Genomic DNA, 27,406 nt, shown 5'->3' on the forward strand with positions numbered 1-27,406 from the left:
TTTCAATTGTAGAGCTTAACGTATATGCTATGGAGAGTATCCATTAGCTTCAAAAACTCTTCTCAGGTGTAGAAGCTCGTCCTCCAGGCTGCTCTCGTCAGCAATGACAGGTGCTCTGTGTACCAGAGTTCTGTGTACACTTATCGTCTGCGAAGGATTTTGGCAGCTATTTGCAAGTAAATATAAATACGTATGGGTCGGTTTTCGATATACTGCTTGTCCCAAAGTGCCATCAACTTTGTGCCGAACCAAAACATCCAAAAATAGAAGGCATCCATCTTTTTCGATTTCCATTGTGAACTGAAATTGTCTGTGGATGGAATTCAGGTGATTTAAAAATTATTTTGGCTTGTCCTCACCATGGGGCTTCACTATAAACGTGTTAGCAACATACTTCCAAAACACTCTGGACTTCAAGCTTGCAGATTCCAGCGCCTTATCCTCGAAGTTCTCCATAAGATAAAGTTGGCCTCCAAGGGCGGAAAAGGGCTACCAATGGCGACAGCATGAGTCTATTTATAAAATTCGTTATTGAATACAAAATATGTCGAGGTCAAAACATATTAAAACAAAGCAGAAATCTCTTTATCGAATGTTTTTCCAATGAGAAACAATGATTCCGAATGAGGAACCTTTGTGAACAACGAAACTATATCGAAACTGACTAACGTATTAGAATTGTTCTGTTTGAGTGATTTCAGTTTGCCAATTAACTCGACTGAGCTACGTATGTAATGAGCGCATTTTCCCGCTAGAGGACTAAATAACGACGCTAAGTGTTTGGCACAATCATAGGTTGGCGAGCCTATGTTACTCACTATCGGACGCAGAGGAACACTATACCAGTAGATCTTTGGAAGTCTATAAAGCCTTGGAGGAACCGTTCCACTTGGTTTAAATCTTCACACAACTTTTGGTGGAAAGGGGAACGCTTTCAGAAGCGAAGCAGTCTTCCTTACCACCTGGTTGGTGGGGTCTTTACTGATTTTACGGTATGTACTGTCACTCAGTAAACTGTTCATTTTATCATGATAGTCATCACGAGACATCAAAACAGTGGCATTGCCTTTATCAGCTGGAAGAACCACCGCTACGGTATCCTGGCGAAGCTTACGAAGCGCAGCCCTCTCTGCCACAGATATGTTACTCCTTTGTGGGCGAACCTTCATAACTGCTCGACATGTTTCGCATCTTATTTCTTCTGCTGATTCCGAAGAAACAGAACAAACAGCTTCTTCAACGGCGCTGATGAAAGCTGGTATTGGTAAAATCTTTGGTGTGGGTGCAAAGTTCAGTCCTTTACATAAAACCATCATCGTAGCGTCGTCCAAATCTTTATCCGTTATATTAATTATGGAGCGTCGAATAACAGTTTCTTGCTGCGAAGACGTCTCAAGCCGGCTAAACTTTGCCGTCTGTCGTGATGTGGCTACCTGACGAACCCAGTATGACTTGGCCCACGTTATACCATCAGTACAGTTCCATGAATTATAGGGTACCTCCACAGATATCTTTAGATGCAGGCGATAAAGTTGTTCCGAAACCAGGTCCAATTGTAAAATGGATCCTCTACTTAACAATAGCAGCAACACCTTTCCTTACTATCCTATTCATGGCAATCGACTTTAAAAAATGTTCTAACCAGGCAAACTTTGGAAATTCGCCATGGTCACGACATCTTAATAAAAACTTAAAAAGCTCAGTAACCTTACTCTCAAGCGTCTTAACTTATCCAACCGGCGAACACTGAAAACCATCTCCTCCCCAAAGAGGTACTTGATGTGCACCTTCATATTTTCGCGGCACAAAGACTGTTCCATGAAATTTCGGACGTGTACCTGCATAAATTTGACTTCTCCTTCTAATTTTTCGGCTGAATACCGTCCAGTCATCTTCAGAGTGAGCCGTAGTGACTGACGCTCCAGCGCTTGCTCCGTCCTTTTAAACGCGCGGACCGCATCTTTGCACATGTGACCACAGATACACATGGCGCTTGTGTATCTGTTGCCACATGCGCATTGGTGCGGTCCGCGGGTTTAAAAGGACGGAGCAAGCGCTGGAGCGTCAGTCACCTCGGCCCACTCTGAAGATGGCTGGACGGTATTCAGCCGAAAAATTAGAAGGAGAAGTCGAATTTATGCGGGTACACGCCCGAAATTTTATGGAAGAGTGAGCAACTGTTGTACTGTTAACTCAATCAATAGATTCCATCCTTTTTTTTCCAACAAAGTAGCTCTCCTGCTCTTACTCCCAGAGTACATTCGAGCAGGGTTCAGCCTACGTACGACCTTACACATCCAAGTCGTTCAGGTGCTTAAGTGACTGGCATCTGAAGACACCACGTTGGCACATATAGGATAGGCAAAGTCCGGAACCTGTGGTAAAGTAGTCCATGGTCAAGGAAAAACACACTGCCTGTCTTCCCCATCCTGTACAAACAGTGGCTAACATGACACATCCGGAAGTAGAGATCACCATTATAGGAAATTTTAATGCTCATAGTGTTCTATGTGCTGCTACTGGTATCTGAACCAGCTGTCAAGTAATTGAGCTTTCCTGCAAACTCAGAACATCTAACTGATTTACATGGGCCGTACTACTCATTTCAATGCTGTTGCATATCTACCTACTACTGACCAACAATTCTCCTCGCCTGCTCATGCAGACTCTGCTCACTGGAAATGGGGTAATGGCCTCCACTATGTTGATCCATCTCCCAAACAGAACAGAGCCAGAAAGTGGGCTGCCAATATGTACGACTAGAGGCTTCATTACTGACTATATTCGAACAGTGTCACTGGGTGGATCACATTACAGTGGTGATCTACTGGGCCGAACATCCAACCATCCAAAAGGAGGCGGCCTCTACTGTGTTGTAGAGACGAATACCATTCCTCAGCTAGGGACCCGTGAGTGGCAATACAAGGATTCGAGCAATTCCCTACGAGGGAAAACCTCGCAACTTTCAAGGGGATCAGGACAAAAGCGAGGAGAGCATTTAAAGAATGCAAGGAGAGGTCATACCAAGAATTCTTCCTCTCCATTAACAGCTTCAACCCATAAGTAAAATATGGGAAGCCATGAAGAGGATTTCCCTGAAGCATCTATGACTACCATTAATAGCTACATAAGGTCTGGCGCTTTTTCTAACAAAGCTGGGGGCGACACCCGGGCAATGGTTAGTTATTATAAGAATATTACGGATGACTACAGCGAGGATACAGCTTTCCGTCGATACTGGACGTTGTTGGAAAGGAATATTTATGATTTCTGTAGACAGTCATAGATGGAAGTGGTAGTACAACATGCGAAAGCGGTACCACGTAGTTGCAGTCTTCAGTCGGGGAAAGCCTACGATACAACCTGGAGGCAGGTCCACAAATGGAATGCCTGGATTTCTTCTCACCCCCATGCAGTCCTTTCAGCCACTTGGCATTTTTGGATACCGAGTCGAAGTATAAAGGAACTAAATCAGTGGTTACTATAGTAAAGTCTTATCGAAAGATCTCATGCAAAAACCAAAGATATTCTCTTTTGTATAAATGAAACTGACTTTTCCTGTTGCTGGTTACTTTATTTATCCCATACGCGTTTCGCCTTCTCCTGTCCTAAGGCACCATCAGTGAGATTTATAACGATACAGTTTTAGATTATTAAACAGTTCACTTCGCGACTTTTTTGTAAAAAAAGTAATTACTTACGATTTGCTGATCTGCGTTTCCTCACATCTGGTCTGGAGGTCGCACTACCACTTTTATCACTGCCATATAATCACATCTTTGTGTTCTCGCCTTCCACACACTATTCACCATGTCAATCTTTTTTGTGGTGGACTATTGTTCTTTTGCGACTCCATTACGTGTTTAGTCTTCTTTGCTATGTTTACCTATTTGTTGCCAACCTAACGAAGTATATGTTCGAGACTAACTTCTGTTTATGATGTTTATACCATGTTTGTGTATGAGTGAGGGAGAGAGGGGGATAGAGCGACGAGGGTTTTTTTTGGGGGGGGGGGGGAGGGGGGAAAGGCGGGTGTACAAGCTGTTAGCGAGTGGTTGAAAACTTTGTTGATAGCTGATTAGACTTTTCGTTTCAGTATTCTGTGGAGGGGTTCATGGATGAATGAGTGTAAAGATGTTGGGTTTGTTATTATTATATTGGACAGTATAATACTTTTTGCGAACGTTATTCTATTATTTTATCTATTAGCGTAAATAATGAATTGCTTGGCATGTGTACTTGGTCATTCAACAGGATTTTCCCCTCTGCTTTGGTTTTCTGTATGTGGTAATTTTCTTGCATGGTTAGGTGTTTTTTTATGAGAGCCTGGAAATATGGAAAAAACCACTCCACATTTGCAGAACACCTAACAGAAAATGACCACAAACCAACCACTAGAGAAGACGACATGAAAATAATTAGAATCAACAATAATAAAGTCATAGCAAAAGGGTATGTTGCACTTGGCTATCCACGCTAGAGTATAAAAAATCACTCATGTTATATCAAGTGTGTCTCTGCTCACCACATTACAGGGCACAGGCATTTTCCTGGACGCAGGAGCACCACCATTTGACTCTCGAAGAATGGAAGAGGTGTCTGAACAGATTTCATGGTATTAGATTTAAATATGATTCAGTTAGTAAGGTGTGGCTATATGAATTTCGTTAAATTAAGAGTGGGAGTAAACTGGAAGCAGTAATAGAGAACAGTTAATACTGGAACGGAAGATGTTCTAATGCTCTGTGAAGCCTGAGGCTAAACCGACAGTTACTGTCGCTCTGTAGTTAGTAGGCACCCGGGCGGTATTGTGAAGTTTCAACAGTTCTCAGGCTTAGAGAACCTGCAAGTAACTTTCGTTACGTAAGATTTATGTGCGAACGGATCAATCTTATTAATTAAGTTTCAACTGTATTTTATATTATCTCCTTAAAGTATCATTATTATTCTCCATATACGAGGGCGTGTCGAAAAGTTATGCCTCCGAATTTACGTAAAAATTCTTAAGGCTTTTTTAAACAAAACAAGCATTGTTAACTTTTTATAATTTTACTCCTCCTTCAACATGTTCATTTCTCAACATACTCACTCTTGCGACGAACACATTATTTCTAACGAGAGACCACATTGTTGATGCTGTCGCTGAGGAATGTTTGACTTTGTTGACAGAGCCACAACCACACCTCTGCTTGCACCACTTCATCAATATGAAAGTGAAGTCCTCAAAGGTGTTTTTTAAGTTTTGGAAACAGATGAAAATCGGATTGAGGCAAGTCAGGACTGTATGGAGGATGGCAGATGACACTGAACCCAATGTATTGCGTAGCTGGAGATGTCACAGCGCTCGTATGTGGTCGGGCACTGTCATGCTGAAGGAAAGGGTGCTCCAGGTGTGATGAACACTTTGAATTCGAAACTGTTTTCGCTATCGCTTGAGCTTTGTCCCGCAATTACGCAGGGTCAGCCAACGTTAATCGGATTTGGCATGTTAATGTTTAAGAGGTGGCCGGATGCCCTTCCTGCCACCTCCCCTCACCCCCCCCGGACGGAGTCAGTGTACCCCAACTGTCTGCGTCGAGTGTAATCCATGGAATAGTGCGAAAGTGTGCATATGTCTGTGAACCGTGTAACTGAGTCGGAACATGGTGACCAGCCCGGTATTCACCTATCATGATGTGGAAAACCGCCTAAAAACCACATCCAGGCTGGCCGGCACATCGGTCCTCGTCGTTAATCCACCGGGCGGATTCGATCTGGGGCCACTGCGCCTACCGGAGTTCAGGAAGCAGCGCGTTAGCACTCTCGGCTACCCTGGCGGGTAATTCGAAACTGTTTTACAGCATGCTATTTCTCACGCATCGACATAATTACTTTACACACCGCCATGTTACCCTCTACAATTCATAGTCATCTATTGGCAGAGAGCTGTAGATATTTAGACTAGAAGAATACAGAAGTAGAATGTTAATGACTTCTGTTTTATTTAAAAAGCTTAAAAATTCCGAAGCATTAATTTTTAGCACGCCCTCATATTAATACTAGAATGTATATATTCTTTTTTAAGTTTCTAATGTATATTTTACTCTATGTAATAGTTTTTAATGGATTCTCATAGAACATTTTAGAAAATAAATATAAACTACTTGCTTGTACAACATTAACACTGAATTGCAAAAGTAAGACAATTGTGTGAAATACCTCAGCTGAAGGTTATTATGGGACAACTATATTTGATCACAGCAGTGGTTTCTCGATGAGTGCGTATTACCCCGTATTTTACAGAAGAGTTGTTCAATTTACATTAGCTGACAAAAATAGAGAAGCACCCAAAAGAGGAGGAGGAAACGAAACATAACTTCACGGATTGATAGGATATGTGATGTTATTGTAATGATTATAAAATCGAGACAAATTTATAAAGAACTTCGCAATACGAGCTCACTTGTCAGTATGACTTAACACCCTTTCTGGCATGGAGGTAGGCGCTGCTTCGATTGGGAAGGATGTCATAAAGCAGTTGTATCCTGTCCTGAGGCTAGCTGACCCGCAAGTGTTGTAATTAGTCCTTGATATCCTGGATACTGGTGATGCAATAAAGTTAACGTCCAAACTGATACCACACGTGTACCATTGGGGACAGATTTGGGAAGCTTGATGACCACATGTATACCTCAGCATCACCAGGCAGTTTATGGACACGAATGACATATGTGGACGAGCACTGTTCTGTTGAAAACAGGCACTACGATACAACCACAAGAGATGTAACACATGAGGATGCAGGATGTCCATGACGTAATGCTGTCCCCATAACCGCTGTCAGGCAGTATCAGAAGTAATGCCCGATGACTGCCCGCACGATGACACCAGGAGCAACAACACCGTTGCACCTCTCAAAACGTTGGGAGAATAATTTTTTTCCAGGTCGCCGCCACGCTAGCTGCTATGATCATCCAGTATACCGCTGAATCGGGATTCATCTCAGACAGCAAGCGACACGATTCATGTTTCCTGGTGATGAAACCACTCCAAACAGAGATGTCGGTGTTGTGGTGTTAACCGCAGGTAACGCATGGGACGGTAGTTCCCTTCTCTGGCTACTGCTAGTCTTCGACCGGTAGTGTGGGATGAAACAGAATGCTGAAGGGAGCTTACTTGTTTTCGGGTGACAGGGGCAAATGTGAAGAGTTTACGATGAACTTGGTGCACAATATGGCGACCCTCCCTTGTATTTGTGAAACGTGTTTGACGGGATAGAGGACGATTAGTATTGGCCGCGCGGTCTAACGCACGGCTTTCCAGGCGGGAAGGAGCGCCTGGTCCCCGGCATGAATCCGCCCGGCGGACTTGTCTCGAGGTCCAGTGAGCCGGCCAGTCTGTGGGTCGTTTTTAGGCGGTTTTCCATCTGCCTCGGCGAATGCGGGCTAGTTACCCTTATTCCGCCTCAGTTACACTATGTCGGCGAATGCTGCGCAAACAAGTTCTCCCCGTACGCGAACACCACTATTACTCTACCATGCAAACATAAGGGTTACACTCGTCTGGTGTGAGACTTTCCCTGGGGGTCCACCGGGGGCCGAACCGCACAATAACCCTGGGTTCGGTGTGGGGGGGCGGAGTGGTGAAGTGGAATGCGGTAGTCGTCGTGGGGTTGTCGACCACTGCGGCTGCGGCGGGGACGGAGCCTCTCCGTCGTTTCTAGGTCCCCAGTTAACATATAACACAATACAATACATTGTCTGCCCCACGTCCCACGCAGACCAACAATGGGCAACTGTCACGTATGAGTGGCCAACAAATATGGATATTGTGCGATTGCACTTGTCGATGTAATGGAGACTCACACTGAGGCCCTTTTTGAGCTATGTCTGGTCCTAATAACGCTATCTCACCCGAGTACACGGCTTCTCTGTGTCCTTCACAGTAATCACTCAAAATCTGACGCTATTCACAATTCTTATATACTATACAAGACCTGGAGACGACACTAATCACGAACAACACTGATGCACTCTGGTGGCCATTCTACCTGCCACAGAGTATATTGCAACTCTGGTCGTTAACATAATCGTCGTACTTGTACGATGTTCCTCTGACATCAGATCATGTCTTCTGGGTGCTTCAGTTTTTTGTCTGGTGGTGTAACATGAACCAGGTGATAGCTGCAATAGTCTCATGCAACCGCAAGCACTGTTAGCCAAGACCTCTTGGGTATATGTAACTGGGGAAAGAAAATAGAGTTTGTGCAAAAACCTACCACATCGCTAGCAATCCTCTTAGAGCACATAATCGATTTGTATTCTAATATTCTAACAATTCAATTCATCTCGTTATAGTAACTGTGATGTAAACCTAAAAGTTATAATGAGAAGGAAACTAGAAGTTAAAAGTAAATATAGAAAATAAGAAAGAGGAAAAGGGGACAGACAGTTAAAACTTCATTAAGACTTTGTGTAACTGAAAATGTTTAGAGTAAGTAAGAATTAAAGAGACAACTAAAAACATTTCGGGAAAAAGCTGTCAGGTAGCTCTGAAACTAAGTTCATGTACATAATCTGCTATATGTGTACCTGGCATTGCCCGGGTATGTGTTTATTCCAGTCTACTATTAGTCCTTATCCTCCTTCCCCCTCTCTCTGTCCATCTGCACCGTCCGTCCGCCTTCACCGTCCGCCTGCTTAGCTGGGTGGTAACGTGCTCTCCTCCCATGCAAGCGGGACCGGGTTCGATTCCCGACCGGCTTCGAGATTTTCTCAGCTCGGGGACTGGGTATTGTGTTGTCCTCCTCATCATCATCTCATCCCCATTCCCAGGCCCAATTCGCCCAATGTGACGTCGAATGAAATAAGACTTGCACTTGGCGACCTAACTTCCCCGAATAGAGGCCTCTCGGTCCGCGATGCCATACACTCATTTCCATTTTTTCCCACTTCACCTCCTCTCCGTCCATCTCCTGCATCCCCTCTCTCTGTCCACCTCCTCCTGTCCCTCTCTCTGTCCCTCCATCTCCTCCTCTGCCCTCTCTCTGCTCATTGCCCCCTTCCCATCTGTGTCCATCTCTTCCTCCGCCTATCAGTGCCTATCTCCTCCTTCCTCCATGCTGTCTCTCCATTTCCTCCTCCTCTCTCCACGTTATCACACTCACTGCAGTAGAGACTGGTTCTTAGCCCTACAGCCTTTCTTTCCAGATTGTAACTAATAGCGTACCAAATTTGACTGAATTCGTTCCAGGGGTTTTGGGCGTGATTTTTACCCGTGAGTTTGCCCGCAAACGCACATGTCACATGTTTTAACGTATATTTAAGATATTTCACACGTACATGTACTCATATTTCACCTGTATGTCTAGTGAACTTCGCCCTGCAGTTTCATTTTCACGCAGCTCAATGTTTATGACGTCATAACTCCTGAACTATGTGCTGTACAATGATATAGTACATGTGCATCCAGTGTTATATGTGGCTACTGACAACGAAGTGTGTTGCGAATAGAGTTAGTAGTAAAGAAGTAATAACTTAAAACATCATCCTTGATGCGGCAGTTTTTTAGACGTATTACGCCCTCCTGAACTATGTGCCGCGCAGCTACACCGCGCGGTCTGGGGCGTCTTGACTCGGTCGGGGCGGCTCCCCCAGTCGGAGGTTCGAGTACTCCCTCGGGCAAGGGTGTGTGTGTACTCCTTAGCGTAAGTTAGTCTAAGTCACATTAAGTAGTGCGGAAGCTTAGGGACGGATGACCTTAGCAGTTTGATCCCATAAGACCTTACCACAAATTTTAAATTTCCTGAACTGTGTGTGGTACAACGAAATATATTTTTGTAGATACATTCAGCAGCGGATGCTGTCTGCGAAAAGTGTTACGAATAGAGTTAGTAGGAACGAACTAATAAATTTAAACGTCCTGAATGATGCAGTAGTTTTTCACGCATCTCATTGTTTATGGCGTCATATCTCCTGAACCAAGTGGTGTAAAATGGTGCAATGTTTCTAGTACATTCAATGGGATACGTAAATAAGGACTGCGAAATGTGCCGCGAATGCAGTTAGTATTAAAGAAGCAATAAACTAAAACGTCGTGCTTCATGCGGCAGTTTTACTGAGTGAAAAGCGAATATACAGTAAGCGATAAGCTTAGCTCGAGAAAAAGTTTCTGAAAGGTTTGAAATGATGTGTAAGGTTAGTTGCAAGTCTCCAAGTGCTCTCATTCTCATATACTTAATGAAGAAATTATGGGTATCTACGTGTCGTGAGCTACACTGCTTTTTCAATCCCACCCCCACTCCTCTTATAGGTACGTGGTTCTTACCCCAACAGCGATTACTTCCAGACAATATGTTTAGAATGCTATAATCATAAGTTTATCTGTGTTTCTGATGTAGCAACGCTACACACTATGACAGATATTTGGCGTTGTATTTGCTGACGAGCTGATAATGCAAAACATACCATCCAGTAATCGCTTCTTCCTTCAGATCAGCTGAAGCCAGGGCATCAAATGACACGTCCATCCTCGTGCACATAGGTGCAACACTTATATTCTAGTTTTAGCTCTCATCCAGTGTTATACCAAGATACACAGCTAGGAAACAGAAGAACAAAAATGGTTCAAATGGCTCTAAGCACTATGGGACTTGACATCTGAGGTCATCAGTACCCTAGAACTTAGAAATACTTAAACCTAACTAACCTAAGGACATCACACACACCCATGCCCGAGGCAAGAAGCGAACCTGCGACCGTAGCGGCAGCGCGGTTCCGGACTGAGGTGCCTAGAACCGCTCGGCCACAGTTGCCGGCCAGAAGAACATTTCAGTATTATTGAAAATGCAGATGATGTTGTGGTGTACCGAGAGGTTGTAACAATGGAAAATTGTACTGAAAGGCAGGAGGATCTGAAGCGAATTGACGCATGGTGCAGGGCATGGCAATTGAATCTCAATGTAGACAAGTGTAATGTACTGCGAATACACAGAAAGATAGATCCTTTATCATTTAGCTACAAAATAGCAGGTCTGCAACTGGAAGCAGTTAATACCATAAATTATCTGGGAGTACGCATTAGGAGTGATTTAAAATGGAATGGTCATATAAAGTTGATCGTCGGTAAAGCAGATGCCAGACTGAGGTTCATTAGAAGAATCCCAAGGAAATGCAATCCGAAAACAAAGGAAGTAGGTTACAGTACGCTTGTTCGCCCACTGCTTGAATACTGCTCAGCAGTGTGGGATCCGTACCAGATAGGGTTGATAGAAGATATAGAGAAGATCCAACGGAGAGCAGCGCGCTTCATTACAGGATCATTTAGTAATCGCGAAAGCGTTACGGAGATGATAGATAAACTCCAGTGGAAGACTCTGCAGGAGAGACGCTCAGTAGCTCGGTACGGGCTTTTGTTAAAGTTTCGAGAACATATATTCACCGAAGAGTCAAGCAGTATATTGCTCCCGCCTACGTATATCTCGCGAAGAGACCATGAGGATAAAATCAGAGAGATTAGAGCCCACACAGAGGCATATCGACAATCCTTCTTTCCACGAACAATCCGAGACTGGAATAGAAGGGAGAACCGATAGAGGTACTCAAGGTACCCTCCGCCACGCACCGTCGGGTGGCTTGCGGAGTATGGATGTAGATGTAGATGTAGATGTAGATTAACGGGTTTACGTAAATATGAACAAATGGGATACGATGAGCTGCCGTAATTTAACAGAGTTCGTCATAAATCCTATTTTTGTGGTTCAGTCATATACAGCTTGGGGATCTCTGTTAATGGAAATTACAGCTGCATTACATTTTATGCGTTGACGGTTATGGAAGATATGATTTTGTTTATAAAGAAAGCGTCAGTGATCGTCAACTGAACTTCGAGAAATGTATCATGTTTCTCTTCAGACTACACATTTCAGGTTCCTTTCGTTAAACAGTGTTGCCGTCCTGTAAATTGCAATTAAAACCATTCCTGAACTGTGACAGGGGATCTTTCAACTTTTGGGTTAGTATGCCGAAAAAGATTTTGACATACTAACACAAAAGCTGAAAGATCCTCTGCAACAGCACAGGATGGTATTAATTGCAATTGGAATTGAAATAGTAAATATAGTCTCCTGTTTTTGATTCTTGGCACTCTTATGCCACTATCTGTTTTTGATAAGAGCAGTTAGTTTGATGAGTCCCATTCGATAAAACTAATTACTTAAGTAGGAAGACATCATGTGTTCCTAAGCGTCTGCGTCCACATGAGTTGCTTCGTCATCTGTAAGTGGTATTTGTTCTGATAATCTGTACAGTGTAGAGGGAGGCAGGGGGGTGTACTTGCCCATGTAGGCCATGGTGCCGCAGCGCTCGTGCAGCATCTGGTCGTAGGCGACTCCACTGCGGACGACGCTCTGCCCGAAGTCGGTCACCTTGATGTAGAGTTTGTCCTCCGGGTCGTCCGGGTTCGTTGTCAGCAGGATATTCTCCAGCTTCAGGTCCCTGTGCACGATACCTGCGCATTTCCATGTGCACAGATAAACCTCGAAGGAAAATTTGCAATATAAATACAGAAATGGTTTTAAAGTTAGCATTTAGAGCCCAAATAAACATAATTAAAATAGGTGAAGGAAACTTATTAAACTGAGTATCTTTACCAACAGTCGTTATGACATATACGGAAATATACAGCAAATTTTAAAAATATGTTTCATTCTCTGTCCCAAAGAACAGAGCAGCGTGGGTTGTTAAAGAGGCTGGCCATTCTAGCCACACTTCTGTTTTGCCAAATACCAGATTAATTGGGAGCTGAACAGATCGCATTTGGGAATATTTGGAAGGATATCTCCAGTTATGACATTTGCCTTACAACCATGAGAAAACTCCAAAAATATTTGTCTGAACTGGGTGATCAGAGCTATTTCCATTCATTCCTGGGACAGTGCATCCATTGCAAAAGTGGACAACGCAGTGCATGGTTGTTCGTTGAAATGCATAAGTAAGTCAAGCCAATGGCTTTCCTAAGATAGGAAGTATACCTACCTGATACTACAGAGTATTCCACGATTGTACAGGTTATGAATCACATCACGTTACACACACACACACACACACACACACACACACACACGCATGCACACACACACACACACACACACACACACACACACACATACAGACATATACAAGCCTCCTCCCTGCAGCATCACTCCCATTCGCATTGAACACATACGCATATATTGCACACATCACCTCCTCTGCCCTCTCTGTGTCCACCTCCTTCATCCCCATCTTTCTGTCCCTTTCATCCTCCAACCTCTTTCTGTCCATCTCCTTCTCCCAACTCTCTCTGTCTCTCCACCTCCTCTGCCACCTTTTTCTAACCACATCTTCCTCCATGTCCCACTGTTCATCTCCTCCTCTCTCTCTATGCCCATTTCAGTTTCCTGCCTTTCTCTCGTCCAGTCCCTCTGTCCCCATCTCTCTATCCATCTCTCCCTATCTCAATCAACCTATCCATCTCTTCCTGCCCCCTCTTCCTATCAATTTCCTCCTTCCACTCTCCCTATCCATGTCTTCTGACCCCATGTCTCTATTCATCTCCTCCTTCCTGTCCTTCCTGTCTCCCTATCCATCTCATCCAGCCTCCCCTCTCTGTTCCTCCTCTCCTTCCCCCCCTCTACCTATACATCCCTCCTTCCCCAACTCTCTGTCCATCCCCTCCTGCCACCCTTCTCTATATCCATATACTCCTGCTCTCTTTCTGTCCATACCCTCTTTCATCCGCACATGCAGCCTCAGCGAAAATAGCTCGATGAAGCAGGCTGACGGAACACCCACAAATTGCCTGTTGGGTGGGGCAGCCTGTATGTCATGGGCTTCATAAGCGTTTTTTGCACCTGATGTGTAGGCTGCACTGCAAACCAGGTCAGTAAGACAGGCTAATACTATTCCAAAACAACACCCCCATTGTACAGGGCAGCATACATGTTGGGAGCTGGAAAAATATTTCTTGCCCAAATCTTTCTGTCAGGCTGATAAGGCAAACCAATGTAACTCCCACATACAACGCCTGTTGTGTAGGGCTGCCTATATGACAGAGTCTGAAAAAACACTATTTTCCCCTTTCTCTATTCCCACAGGAGCTATAAGTATATGAACCCCATTGTGCTCATGAAGTTTGCAGATTCTACATCTACATCCAAATGGATACTATGCAGATCATATTTAAGTGTGTGGCAGAGGGTTCATTGAACCGCCTTCACTGTTCTGTATTATTCCAATCACATAAAGCGCACAGATAAAACGAACTCTTATATTTTTTCTATGCGAGCTCTGATTTCCCTTATTTTATCATGGTGATCGTTTCTCGCTATGTAGGTAGGCATCAACAAAATATTTTCGCATTTGGAGAAGAAAGTTGGTGATTGAAATTTCGTGAGAAGATTCTGCTGCAATGAAAAACACCTTTGTTTTAAATTTGTCCATCCCAAATCCTGTACTTTTTCGACACTCTCTCCCCTATTTCACGATAATAGAAAACGTACTACCCTTCCATGAACTTTTTCGATCTACTCCGTCAATCCTCTCTGGTAAGGATCCCACACTGCGCAGCAATATTCTAAAAGATGACAGACACGTGTAGTGTAGGCAGTATTTTTAGTAGATCTGTTACATTTTCTAAGTGTCCTACCAATAAAACGCAGTCTTTGGTTAGCCTTCCCCACAACATTTTATATGTGTTCTTTCCAATTTAAGTTGTTTGTAATTCTAATTCCTAGGTATTTAGTTGAATTTACATCCTTTGGATTTGATTGATCTATCATGTAACTGAATTTCTTTTACCACTCATGTGAATGACCTCACCTTTCTCGTTATTTAGGTCCAAGTGCCAATTTTCGCACCATAAATCGTTTTGCGATTGGTTTGAGCTTCTGGTGATTGTACTTGTCGATAAACAACAGGGACATCTGCAGACAACCTAATATGGCTGCTCAGATTGTCTCCCAGTTCGTTTATATAGATAAGGAACAGCAAAGGGCCTATAATACTACCTTGGGGAATGCCAGAAATCATTTCTGTTTTACTGTACAACTTTCCGTCAGTTACTACGAATTGTGACCTCTCTGACAGGAAATCTCAAATCCAGTCACGTAACTGAGGCGCTATTCCATAATCACGAAAGTTCACTACAAGTCGATTGTGTGTGGGGGAGGAGGAGATGGACAGAGAGAGGAGGAAGAGAAGGTCCAGGGTTTTGGGAGGATATCTCAGATACATACATCTCCCCACAACTTTGCTTAAGCATTTCACACATGTACTGCACACATTTCCTCTTCCTCCTTCTCTGTCTGTCCCCTCCTCACACCTGTCTGCCCATCTATTCCTCCACCCTCTATCTGTCCATCTCCTTCTCCCCTCTCAAACCACCTATTCCTCCTTCCTCTCTCCCTGTCAATCGCCTCCTTTCCCCCACTCTGTCCATCTCCTCCAACACCCATCTCTCTTTCCATCTCTCACAGCTCTCTCTCTCCCCACCTATCACCTCCTGTCTCCACTGCCGATGTATCACATCCTCTCTCATCTTTCCTGTCCATCTCCTCTGCTCCCTTTGTCCACACGCTCCCCATTCCTCTCTGTCTATCTCCTCCTTCCACCTTCCCTGTCAATCTCCTCTTTACCCCACTATCTGACCATCTCATACTCTACCATCTCTTTTCCCATCTCCTTCTCCTCTCCCTGTCCACCTTCTTCCTCCACCTTCCTCCCTTCCCTCATTCTGTCCACCTGATCTCTGATCTCTCTTTGATCCTCCTCACTCTGCTCTCAGTATCCTTCTTCTCCTCTCTTAGTCCACCTGCTCTTGCCTGCCTTTCCCTCTCTGCCCCCACCTCCTCCTATCAATTTCCTCATCCACTCTCTCTGTCTCCTCCATACCCCCCCCCCCTCTGCCTGTCTTCTCCTTCTCCCCCTCTCTGCCCACCTCTTCCTTGCCTCTGTCTTTGCCCATCTCCTCCTTGCCCCCTTCTCAGATCATCTTTTCGTCCCAAGCTCTCTGTCCATCTCCTCTACCCCCACTTTTTGTCCATCTAGTCATCCTGCACCCTCTCCCTGTGTCCTCCTCCTTCTCCCTATTCATCTCCTCATGTTCCCATCTCTCTCTCTATCCACCCTTTCTTCCCCCTCTCTTCCTGTCTCTCTTTCTGTCTGCCCCATCTATCCCTTCTCTTCCTCCTGATCCATCTCTCTGTCCATCACCTCTTCCATCCATCTCAACCATCTGCCAGCTTTGCCCAGCGACATATAAAACATCTATTGTGCAGGACACAATATGTCAGGGGTTTCAAAGCTTTTTGTGCCTAACATGTAGGCTGCTCTTCAGAGCAGGTAGATAAGGCAGAACAATACTGCTCTAATACAACAAGCCTGTCGTACAGGGCGTGTCAACATCTGGAGCTGGAATACCGTTTCTTGCCTCTGAAGGAACGTCATATTTCGAAGAACGCAAAATCTGTAATATTTCAGATGTTTTGCTTAAGTTCATAATTTAGCGTGAATTACAATGTGAGAAGCTTTTAGTACCTTCAACAAGTCACTCTGTCTCGGAATGTAGTAGAAAACCCGAAGAGATTCTGGTTTATGTGAAGTATACGAGTGGAAAGACACAGCGGAGTAACCTAAATGACATAGTAAAAGCAAGAAACAAGTCCACCAGTTCAGACTGTACACCAGTTAGATTCCTTTCACAGTAGGTTGACACGATAGATCCATGCTTACCAATTATATAATAGTGATTGCTCGACGAAAGATATGTACCTAAAAGCTGAAAAGTTGCACAGGTCACACCAATACTCGGAAAAGGTAACAGAGGTAATCTGCTATATTACATATGCATATCGATTTGCAGTAACACTTGGAACATATTCTTTGTTCGAACAATTTGACTTACCTCAAAAGCTACGATTTTTTGACAAAAAATCAGCATAGATTCAAAAAAATGTCTTTACTTTGAAACACAACTAGCTCTTTATTGACATTAAGTAATGAGTGATATGACGGGAAATGTCAGATTGATTCAATATTTTTAGATTTCCAGAATGCTTGCGACACCATTCCTCGCGTGCTTACGGAGTATCATCTCAATTGTGCGACTGGATCCACGATTTCCTCTCAGATAGGTTGCTGTTCATAGCACGTGATGGGAAGTGGTCGGGTCAAACAGAAGTGATATCTGGCGTTCCTCAACGAGGTGTTATAGGAAATCTGCTTTCCTTATGTACATAAGCGATTTAGGAGACAATCTTAGCAGCCCTCTTAGATTTTTTTCAGACGACACTGTAATTTGCCGCCTCATAAACTCATCAGATGTTCAAAATCAACTGCAAAATGATTTAGACATGTTATCATTATGGTGCGAGAAATGGCAATTGAATCCAAATAATGAAAAGTATGAAGTAATCCACATGAATAATAAAAACGGTTACACGACAAATCACACGAATTTAATGACTATAAATTAAATTAAATACTTGCGGGTTACAATTACGAATAACTTAAGTAGGAACGATAACATAGATAATGCTGTGGGGAAAACAAACCAAAGGCTGTGATTTTTGCCAGCACACTGAGAAGATGCAGCAGAACTATCAACGAAGCTGCCTACACAATGCTTGTCCGTCCTCTTTCACGGTGTGGGATCCACATAAAGTAAGATTGATGGAACACATCAAAAACGTTCATACAAGAGCAGCTTGTTTAGTATTATCACGAAATACCAGTGAGAATATCACGGACATGATACAAGTTTTGGCTTGGTAGTCATTAAAACGAAGGCATTTTTCACTATGGAAAGAAGCTGTTTCACATAATTTCAATCATAAACTTTCTCCTATGAATGTGGACATATTTTGATAGTGCCTGCTTGCATAAGATCACTGTAATAAAATAAAATAAACCAGAGCTTATACGAAAAGATTTAAGTGATCATTTTTCCTGTGTGCTGTTGATAGTGCAACGGTAGAGAAATAGCTTGAATATGTTTTGATCAATCCTCTGCCAGGCATTTATTTGTGAAATGGAGAATAGTCATGTAGATACAGATATAAATGTAGATGTAGATGTGGAAGCTGCCCTAAAAAGCAGGTTGATACTATACCCATACAACACACCTGTCGTGCAGGGCAGTTTATGTTGTAGATGCTGAAGGACACGTTGTTGCCCGTATCTGCGCTCCTGCTGGAGCTAGGAGATTATAAACCCAACATTTCTGATAGTCATGAAGTTTGCTGTTTCTGTGCCAAATTTTGTTGTAATCAATCGAGGAGTTTGGGAGGAGGTCCCAGGTGTACATACAGGGGTTGGACAGAAGCATGGAAATACTGTAAAAAATGCACGCTTGAACATAAATGGAGCTGCTCGCCAAGCCTGCAGGTTACACTGACACACACTGAGAAGACAAAAGTCATGGGATACCTCCTAATACTGCATCCGAGTTCCTTTTCCTGGCATAGTGCAACTCGACGTGGCATAGACTCAACAAGAAGTTGGAAGTTCCCTACAGAAATATTGAGCCGTGCTGCCTCTATAGCCGTCCATAGCTGCGAAAGTATTTCCAGTGTTGGATTTTGTGGGTGAAATTTCCTGTTGATTACGTCTCGTAAATGTTTGATGGGAGTCCTGTCGGGTGGTTTGGGTGGCCAAGTCATTCGCTCGAACTGTCCAGGACGTTCTCGAAACGAATCACGATGAACTGTGGCACGTTGATATGGTTTATTGTAGCCATAAAAATTCCATCTTTGTTTAGGAGCAAGCAGCCAAACATAACCATTTCCAGACAATGGTCGATACCGCTGGACCAGAGGACCCAGTCCAGTCCTTGTAAACATAGCCAACACCATTATAGAGAATCCTCCAGCTTGCACAGTGCCTTGTTGACAACTTGGGTTATGGCCACACTCGAATCCTACCATCTGCTTTTATCAACTGAAATCGTGACTCATTTGGCCAGGTCATGGTTTTCCAGTCGTCTGGGGACCAACCGATATGGTCATGAGCGCAGGGAGAGTCGCTGCAGGCGATACTGTGCTGTTAGCAACAACACTCGCTTCGGTCGTCTGCTGCCATAGCCCATTAACGCCTAATTTCGCGCACAATCCCAAAGGATATGTTTTTCGTACGTCCCATGTTGATTTCTGTGGTTATTTCACGCAGTTTTGCTTGTCTGTTGTCACTGACAACTCTATGCAAATGCCGTTACTCTCGGTCGTTAAGTGAATGGCATCGGCCTCAACGTTCTCCATGGTGAGAGATAATGTCTGAAATTGGATTCGCGGCACACTCTTCGCACTGTGGATGTCAGAATATTGAATTCCCTAACGATTTACGAAAAGGAGTATCCCAAGCATCTAGCTCCAACTGCTCTCCATGTTCAATGTCTATTAATTACCGTCTTGCGGCCATATCACATCATAAACGTTTACACATCAATAACCTGAGTACAAATGACAGCTCAGCGAATGAACTGCCCTTTTATCCCTCGTGTATACGATGATACCGCCATCTGTATACGTGCATATCACTGTCCCATGACTTTGTCGCCTTAGTGTGTATGACCACTAACGGCACTGTGCAATGTCCTCAGTAAGTTGCAAGTGTCAGTTGTAGTCATCATAGTTTTTGTGTTGTTGTAAGTGCCTTATACCAGAACTAAGAAATTCAATACTTTTCTGAAAGTATTTGTAGCCATGTATGGAAGGGAAACATGGACGATAAACAGTTTAGATAAGAAGAGAATAGAAGCTTTCGAAATGTAGTGCTACAGAAGAATGCTGAAGATTAGACTGGTAGATCTCGTAGCTAATGATATGGTACTGAAAAGAGTTGAGGAGAAATCCAAATTTGTGACACAATCTGTAAGAAGAAGGGTTCTGTTGTGTACATAGTTCCGCGTAGTCAGCGCATACACAACTTTCCCATTAGAGCGCGCCCCGCTCAGCACAACAGCGCAGGCGCAGCGCTCGTCCGTCTCTGAACTACGAGATGGCGCTGTCTTAGAGACGGACCAAATTCTGCTTCCGCCGATCTGCGTATTAATATGTAACGCAGCCAATGAGGTTGCTGTTAACGTAGAACATTTTCTCCTCACGGATCACACTCGCACAGTGATACCTGAACGCGCGAGGTATTATAACGAGTATACTGACCTCCGATTAGTCAATCTGCATTAGTTTGCATTTGTCTGTACCAGTCTATAGTCAAGTTTCAGCCTGCGTCTAATAAGATTATCATATTCCTGTACATAGCCATGAAGATAAATGAATAGACACTTTGTCAAGTATCAGAGATATGTGAGAATAAGATTAAAGTACCAATTCCAAAGGAACTTCAGATTGTCAATTGTAAACAGCATCCAGAACTAAGTTACGTAATGTCTATATTTTTTATTATTTTAATAAATGTGTGTGAAAATTAATCAAGTTCTGTTTAAAGTTGGTCACCATCAATCTGCTACTCTAAGCGTGCAAGTGGCATCTCTATCGTCTGACCTAACGGCAGAAGATAAACACGTCACGATAAGACCACGAGCCATATTGCTGACACTCGCCTACTTCGTTGGAGCGACAAGTGAAATAATCTGATGGTGTGTGCACTGAAGGTCTTACAGTACGCACACCACAGGTTCAATTGATAGCACATATTCTGAGACATTTATGAATCCCCAGTTTAGTACTAGAGGGTATTGCGGGGAGTAAAAACTGTAAACAGATTAAGAAAGATGTAAGTTGCAGTAGTTATTCGGAGGTGAAGTGACTTGCACAGGATAGATTAGCATGGAGAGCTGCATCAAACCAGTCTTTGGACTGACGATCGCAACAGACCGGTCACCGTGTCATCCTCATCCCCTATGCCTCATGGGATGCGGATACAGAACGGCATGTGATCAGCACACCGCTCTCCCGGCCATTGTCAGTTTTTGAGAAAGGTGTAGTTACTTCTCAATTAAGTAGCTCCTCGATTGGCGTCACAAGGGCTGAGTGCAACCCACTTGCCAATAGGCACTTGGCAGACCCAGACGCTGACCTATCCAAGTGCTACCCAAGCCTGACAGTGCTTAACTTCAGTGATTTGACACGAATAGTTGTTACCACTGCAGCAAGATCTTTGGCTTATATGACGCAATTCATAACTTGGATAATCGTGTTGTTTGTGTGTGTCAAAACAGCAATTAAATCGTTTATTAGAGTAATAACATATCAGAAAATCATAGGATGGATTCCTCTAGAAATACCTAGTTGCTGCTGAAAATAGGTTTTAAAGTTCTTTGAAAACCCAGTACAACCAGAAATAGACCAAATAAGCAGGTAGGTTAATGAAAATGAAATTTCAGGATAAGCCAAAGTAGCCACTGTTCTATGGGAAGGATATGAAAAGAAGAGTCGTGCAGCTGAGTCACAGACTGTATCATACGTGTGAAACACGATTTAAAACAAAATATGACTAAAAGCAGACGTCTTTCAGCACGAGAAACATAGAAGTTAATTTATGAACGAATTTTCATATTGTTTAACAAGACCTTTCTTCTTGCCAAATGCTCCGAAATGCTGTGTGTCGAATCCATCAAACGCTTCTATAGGACCCACACATACACTCCTGGAAATTGAAATAAGAACACCGTGAATTCATTGTCCCAGGAAGGGGAAACTTTATTGACACATTGCTGGGGTCAGATACATCACATGATCACACTGACAGAACCACAGGCACATAGACACAGGCAACAGAGCATGCACAATGTCGGCACTAGTACAGTGTATATCCACCTTTCGCAGCAATGCAGGCTGCTATTCTCCCATGGAGACGATCGTAGAGATGCTGGATGTAGTCCTGTGGAACGGCTTGCCATGCCATTTCCACCTGGCGCCTCAGTTGGACCAGCGTTCGTGCTGGACGTGCAGACCGCGTGAGACGACGCTTCATCCAGTCCCAAACATGCTCAATGGGGGACAGATCCGGAGATCTTGCTGGCCAGGGTAGTTGACTTACACCTTCTAGAGCACGTTGGGTGGCACAGGATACATGCGGACGTGCATTGTCCTGTTGGAACAGCAAGTTCCCTTGCCGGTCTAGGAATGGTAGAACGATGGGTTCGATGATGGTTTGGATGTACCGTGCACTATTCAGTGTCCCCTCGACGATCACCAGTGGTGTACGGCCAGTGTAGGAGATCGCTCCCCACACCATGATGCTGGGTGTTGGCCCTGTGTGCCTCGGTCGTATGCAGTCCTGATTGTGGCGCTCACCTGCACGGCGCCAAACACGCATACGACCATCATTGGCACCAAGGCAGAAGCAACTCTCATCGCTGAAGACGACACGTCTCCATTCGTCCCTCCATTCACGCCTGTCGCGACACCGCTGGAGGCGGGCTGCACGATGTTGGGGCGTGAGCGGAAGACGGCCTAACGGTGTGCGGGACCGTAGCCCAGCTTCATGGAGACGGTTGCGAATGGTCCTCGCCGATACCCCAGGAGCAACAGTGTCCCTAATTTGCTGGGAAGTGGCGGTGCGGTCCCCTACGGCACTGCGTAGGATCCTACGGTCTTGGCGTGCATCCGTGCGTCGCTGCGGTCCGGTCCCAGGTCGACGGGCACGTGCACCTTCCGCCGACCACTGGCGACAACATCGATGTACTGTGGAGACCTCACGCCCCACGTGTTGAGCAATTCGGCGGTACGTCCACCCGGCCTCCCGCATGCCCACTATACGCCCTCGCTCAAAGTCCGTCAACTGCACATACGGTTCACGTCCACGCTGTCGCGGCATGCTACCAGTGTTAAAGACTGCGATGGAGCTCCGTATGCCACGGCAAACTGGCTGACACTGACGGCGGCGGTGCACAAATGCTGCGCAGCTAGCGCCATTCGACGGCCAACACCGCGGTTCCTGGTGTGTCCGCTGTGCCGTGCGTGTGATCATTGCTTGTACAGCCCTCTCGCAGTGTCCGGAGCAAGTATGGTGCGTCTGACACACCGGTGTCAATGTGTTCTTTTTTCCATTTCCAGGAGTGTATATGGATATAGACAACAGCCAGTATGCTCAATAACTAAAAGCTGCATAGCATAGCTTGCATTCATCAGGTTCTTTCATATATGTGATCGGAATTGCGTACATCAGGTGGTAGCTGTAGTGTCAAGTGCCTTCACTACAGTATATCGTGTGCTTGTCCAGTAACATTGTGCGTGAGTCTGCTGTACCTTGCCAGTGTGGTTCATTCTGGGCACTCTGCTATGACTTAAACGTGTCTGTGGGACTAATGGAGAGAAGAGGGCTGTACATAGCGATGTGCAAGTACTGGACCATACAGAGTGCCACAGCACTGTATGACCATCACCTTGTCCATTTGGCCATAAATGACAGAATAGCGCCGGCCGTTGTGACCCAGCGGTTCCAGGCGCCTCAGTCTGGAACCGCGCGACCACTACGGTCGCAGGTTCGAATCCTGCCTCGGACATGGATGTGTGTGATGTTCTTAGGTTAGTTAGGTTTAAGTAATTCTAAGTTCTAGGGGACTGATGACCTCAGATGTTTAGTCCCTTTTTTTTTGCCAGAATAGCATCATTTTTTTTTAAATGTGTGAAATCTTATGGGACTTAACTGCTAAGGTCATCAGTCCCTAAGCTTACACACTACTGAACCTAAATTATCCTAAGGACAAACACACACACACCCATGCCCGAGGGAGGACTCGAACCTCCACCGGGACCAGTCGCACAGTCCATGACTGCAGCGCCTAACACCGCACGGCTAATCCCGCGTGGCAATAGCATCATTCCCAGAGTTGGGTCGACGTTGAAGCAATGCAGAGGATATGGACATGTCTGCGTCGATGTTTCGACGCAATCTGCTGAGAGATAGAATGGTGGCATACATGCCATTGCGTTGGCTTCCACTGGCCAGAAACAAATAACGGCTGAGACTACAATGAAACTGTGAATGCCGTCACTGGCAAGCTCAGTGGTAAAACTTAATGTTTTCGCACGATTACTACATCAGTGTGTCCTGAAATGATGGCCATGTAAGTGTTAGATGGTACTATGTTTGAGCACAATAAGGCAGACTGCATTGTTGGATGACATAGCGGACAAAAGCCAAGTGTGATGGTTTGGAGTGCCATTGAATACAGCACACAATGCGTCCTACATATTGAAGGTAAACTGAGTGGCAACCACTGCATCAGGGACGATTTAGAACCGATGGCACTGCCACTCAGGCAGGCAACTCCACATGCCATATTTCAGCAGGACTACGCTCAGCCACACATGGCGAGAAGTTTGCAGGCCGTCTCCGAAAAACTGGTGATATCACTGGTGCCCCGCCCTGTAGTTTCCCCCATCGAAAATGTCTGTAATATCGCAGTCGGCAACTTGTTCTTTTTGCTTCTTCTGCAACCATTCCTTATGCTTTGTTGAGATATTCAGGCGCTCTTTGATTTCATGCCAAGACGTCTAAAAGCTCTGATTACAGAGTGTGGAGGCTTCATGCCGTACTGAATACACATGGTAAAAGTTCATGTAAAGTTTGTAATTCTAATCATTTGTGTACAATCATAGGAATACATTGTATATGTTACCAGCCAAACCCGATTTTAGGATAAACTAGTTTCGACTGGGTCAAACTCGTTAATCCTGTTACCGATAGGATAAAACAATTCAGCCTAGATCGAATCGGTTTATCCTAGTTACAATTTACATGCTTTAGGATAATCTGGTACATCCTAGTCTGAACTAATTTCACAACTAATTTCACCCAGTATGTATCTTCCGTAAGTTTTACAAAGCAAACTGAATGAAGGAATAGAAATGAAATAGTCAATATGATTCATTAAAGTTATTTATTAACTAATCAGCAATTTCACATCTATCACTAGATAAACTTACATACATACATCCACAGAAATCACCTTACCTGCAATTGCATTTCACAATGCCTTACCCATTCTTTTAGCTTGTATTTTAAATTTTCTGTCGTAATTTTTCTACCATTTTGAATGTCGTTTGTGTCAATTTTCACAAAGTTATCATCATCACTGTCTTCGTACTGTTCAGTATTGCTGTCGTCTTCGATTGCCTTCTTTAGGTCATCTTCATCCTGAATATCATTTATAATTTCTTGAGGCAATGAGGAAGTGGAAAGTCCTACTCTAGGTTCCATTCCGAATAATGCTTTTTAAGGTGATTGTTTTATGCCAGAGTGGTAAGCTCGATTTTTCATGAATTGGACATACCTTAATCCTTCCGACCACCTTTAACCAAGAACTTATAATATTTTCAATGTCCTGGTTGACACGTTCAACAGAACCCTGACTCTGGATGTGCCTAGGGTTTCTATGGATAATTTTCAGTTCTGACAAGAGCTTTGCGAGTTCAGTTATAACATTTTTGACAAATTCTCTGCCATTGTCAGATTGAAGAACGCACGGCGCCCCTACAGTTAGCAATATGTCATTCAAATGATAAGTCACTTCTTCAGCCCACTTTGATGATAACGCACGAAGGAGAACACATTTTGTGGGATGGTCTTAGTAAACAATAATGAATTTTAAATTCCCGTCTGGTATTGTTTGGAAATCAATCAAATCGACTTGGCAACTGCTATTCATTTCCGAATGGAGAATTGGTTTTGAAACTAACCCACTTTTCTTTTTTGTTTTCTTTTGCCGACAAACATCACACATTGATAAACAGAGGCATATCATTTCCTTTGTGGTATTGGCGTATTTTGTTGATATTTCGGCTACGAGTTTTTTCACATGATCAATTATCAAAACAGCATATCGTTTCAGTCTTCTTTTTTGTAATGATGTTCCTTTTTCCAACTTTTCCGCGTCTTCTACTTGTTTAACTAAATCCGCTTATTCGTCTACTGGTAACACATTATAATGACAAGACTTTTTGTTTTCGCTCTGCAAAATTTCCTCCAGAAACTTTTCTCTCCACAGCTTTTGATTGGCTTGTCTACTACACGAAAGCTCATTCATGATGAAACGCCTCACAATAATTACACTAGGATTATAATAAAATCTTTTAAACGCAACCAGAAACTTAAGACGCGCACTCGTCGAAACAAAATACCGTTCAAAACAAAGAAAAGTGCGAGGGAAGAGCGGTTGAGAGGTACGAAGGGCGAGCCAGAGATGATTCGGGGATTCAGGCAGCGACTTGCGTCTCGACTAGGCAAAATTAGTTCAGACTAGGACGTACCAGTTTATCCCAAAGCATGTAAATTCTAACTAGGATAAACCGATTCGACCTAGGCTAAACTGTTTTATTCTGTCGGTAACAGGATGGACGAGTTTGACGTAGGAGAAGCTAAAATGAAATTACAATTTAATCAATACCATTAGCTGCTGACGGGTGTTGATATACATCAACGGGGACAGTTGAAAATGTGTGCCCCGACCGGGACTCGAACCCGGGATCTCCAGTTTACATGGCAGACGCTCTATCCAGCCGAGCCACCGAGGACACAGAGGGTAGTGCGACTGCAGGGATTTATCGCCGGCACGCTCTCCGTGAGACCCACATTCTCAACTTATAGCCCACACACTACATTCGTAGCGCCCCTGCCATTATACCCATTACTCGCGGCAGACAATCCACCGAGCCCCGTAAGAGTTCAGGCAAATCGTGTGCACCCGCACTGAAGGAGGTCATCAGCCGGTTAGCCTTAAACGATATGAAGATGGCATCTGTTCCTTCGGACATGTCCGAAAGAACAGATGCTATCTTCATACAGGAGAAACTAGTTCATACTAAAATCGGGTTTGGCCGGTAACATATATACTGAAGCGCCAGAGAAACGTATGGGCATGCATATTCAAATAAAGAGATAAGTAAACATGCAGAGCACGGCGCTGCGGTCGGCAAAGCCTATATAAGACAACAAGTGTCTGGTGCAGTTGTTAGATGGACGTTCCTTGAATGAAGGAGTGTTGACAATCAAACCACGTCTGAAATTCCCCTGATAAGTGTTGCTAAATTTGAATATTAGGACGAATGTGAATGATTTGGCGTTAAAAAGTAATTTGACTTCCCAGGAAAGTATTAGCAGGAATTTGATGCTACGAGTATTTTCACATTTTTATTTGTATCTTTTCATAGGAGTGACTGAATTTTAAAATTTAGAAGCTCTTTTTACCCAGAATTTGATGTTCTACAACTTTTATAAACGAGATTTTTCATTAGTAGCAGCCGTTTATGAATTACCGACACTAAAACATGAGCATAAGTCACTTTTCCACCAAGTTGGTGAAAATTGCCGACCTTTGACGATCAGTTGTGACTAAACGGCTTAATCATTTTTAATTTTTAAGTAGGTCATTCAACGTGACAATCGGTGTGTCGGGAATTTTCTGTAGAATATATCGCTTTCGAGTT

The 27,406-nt window shown here is 43.9% G+C and overlaps 1 protein-coding gene across 1 annotated transcript in view; it reads right to left on the minus strand.

Annotated features, from left to right (window-relative positions):
- LOC126176405 (serine/threonine-protein kinase 33-like) overlaps positions 1 to 27,406 on the minus strand; it is a 73,901-nt gene that overhangs the window by 14,653 nt on the left and 31,842 nt on the right. Inside the window, exon 3 of the mRNA XM_049923563.1 lies at positions 12,316 to 12,486. Within this exon, the coding sequence (XP_049779520.1) occupies positions 12,316 to 12,486 (171 nt within the window). The remainder of the gene's footprint in view (positions 1 to 12,315; positions 12,487 to 27,406) is intronic.

Source organism: Schistocerca cancellata, chromosome 3, assembly GCF_023864275.1.
Source record: "Schistocerca cancellata isolate TAMUIC-IGC-003103 chromosome 3, iqSchCanc2.1, whole genome shotgun sequence".
NCBI classification, from domain to species: Eukaryota; Metazoa; Arthropoda; class Insecta; order Orthoptera; family Acrididae; genus Schistocerca; species Schistocerca cancellata.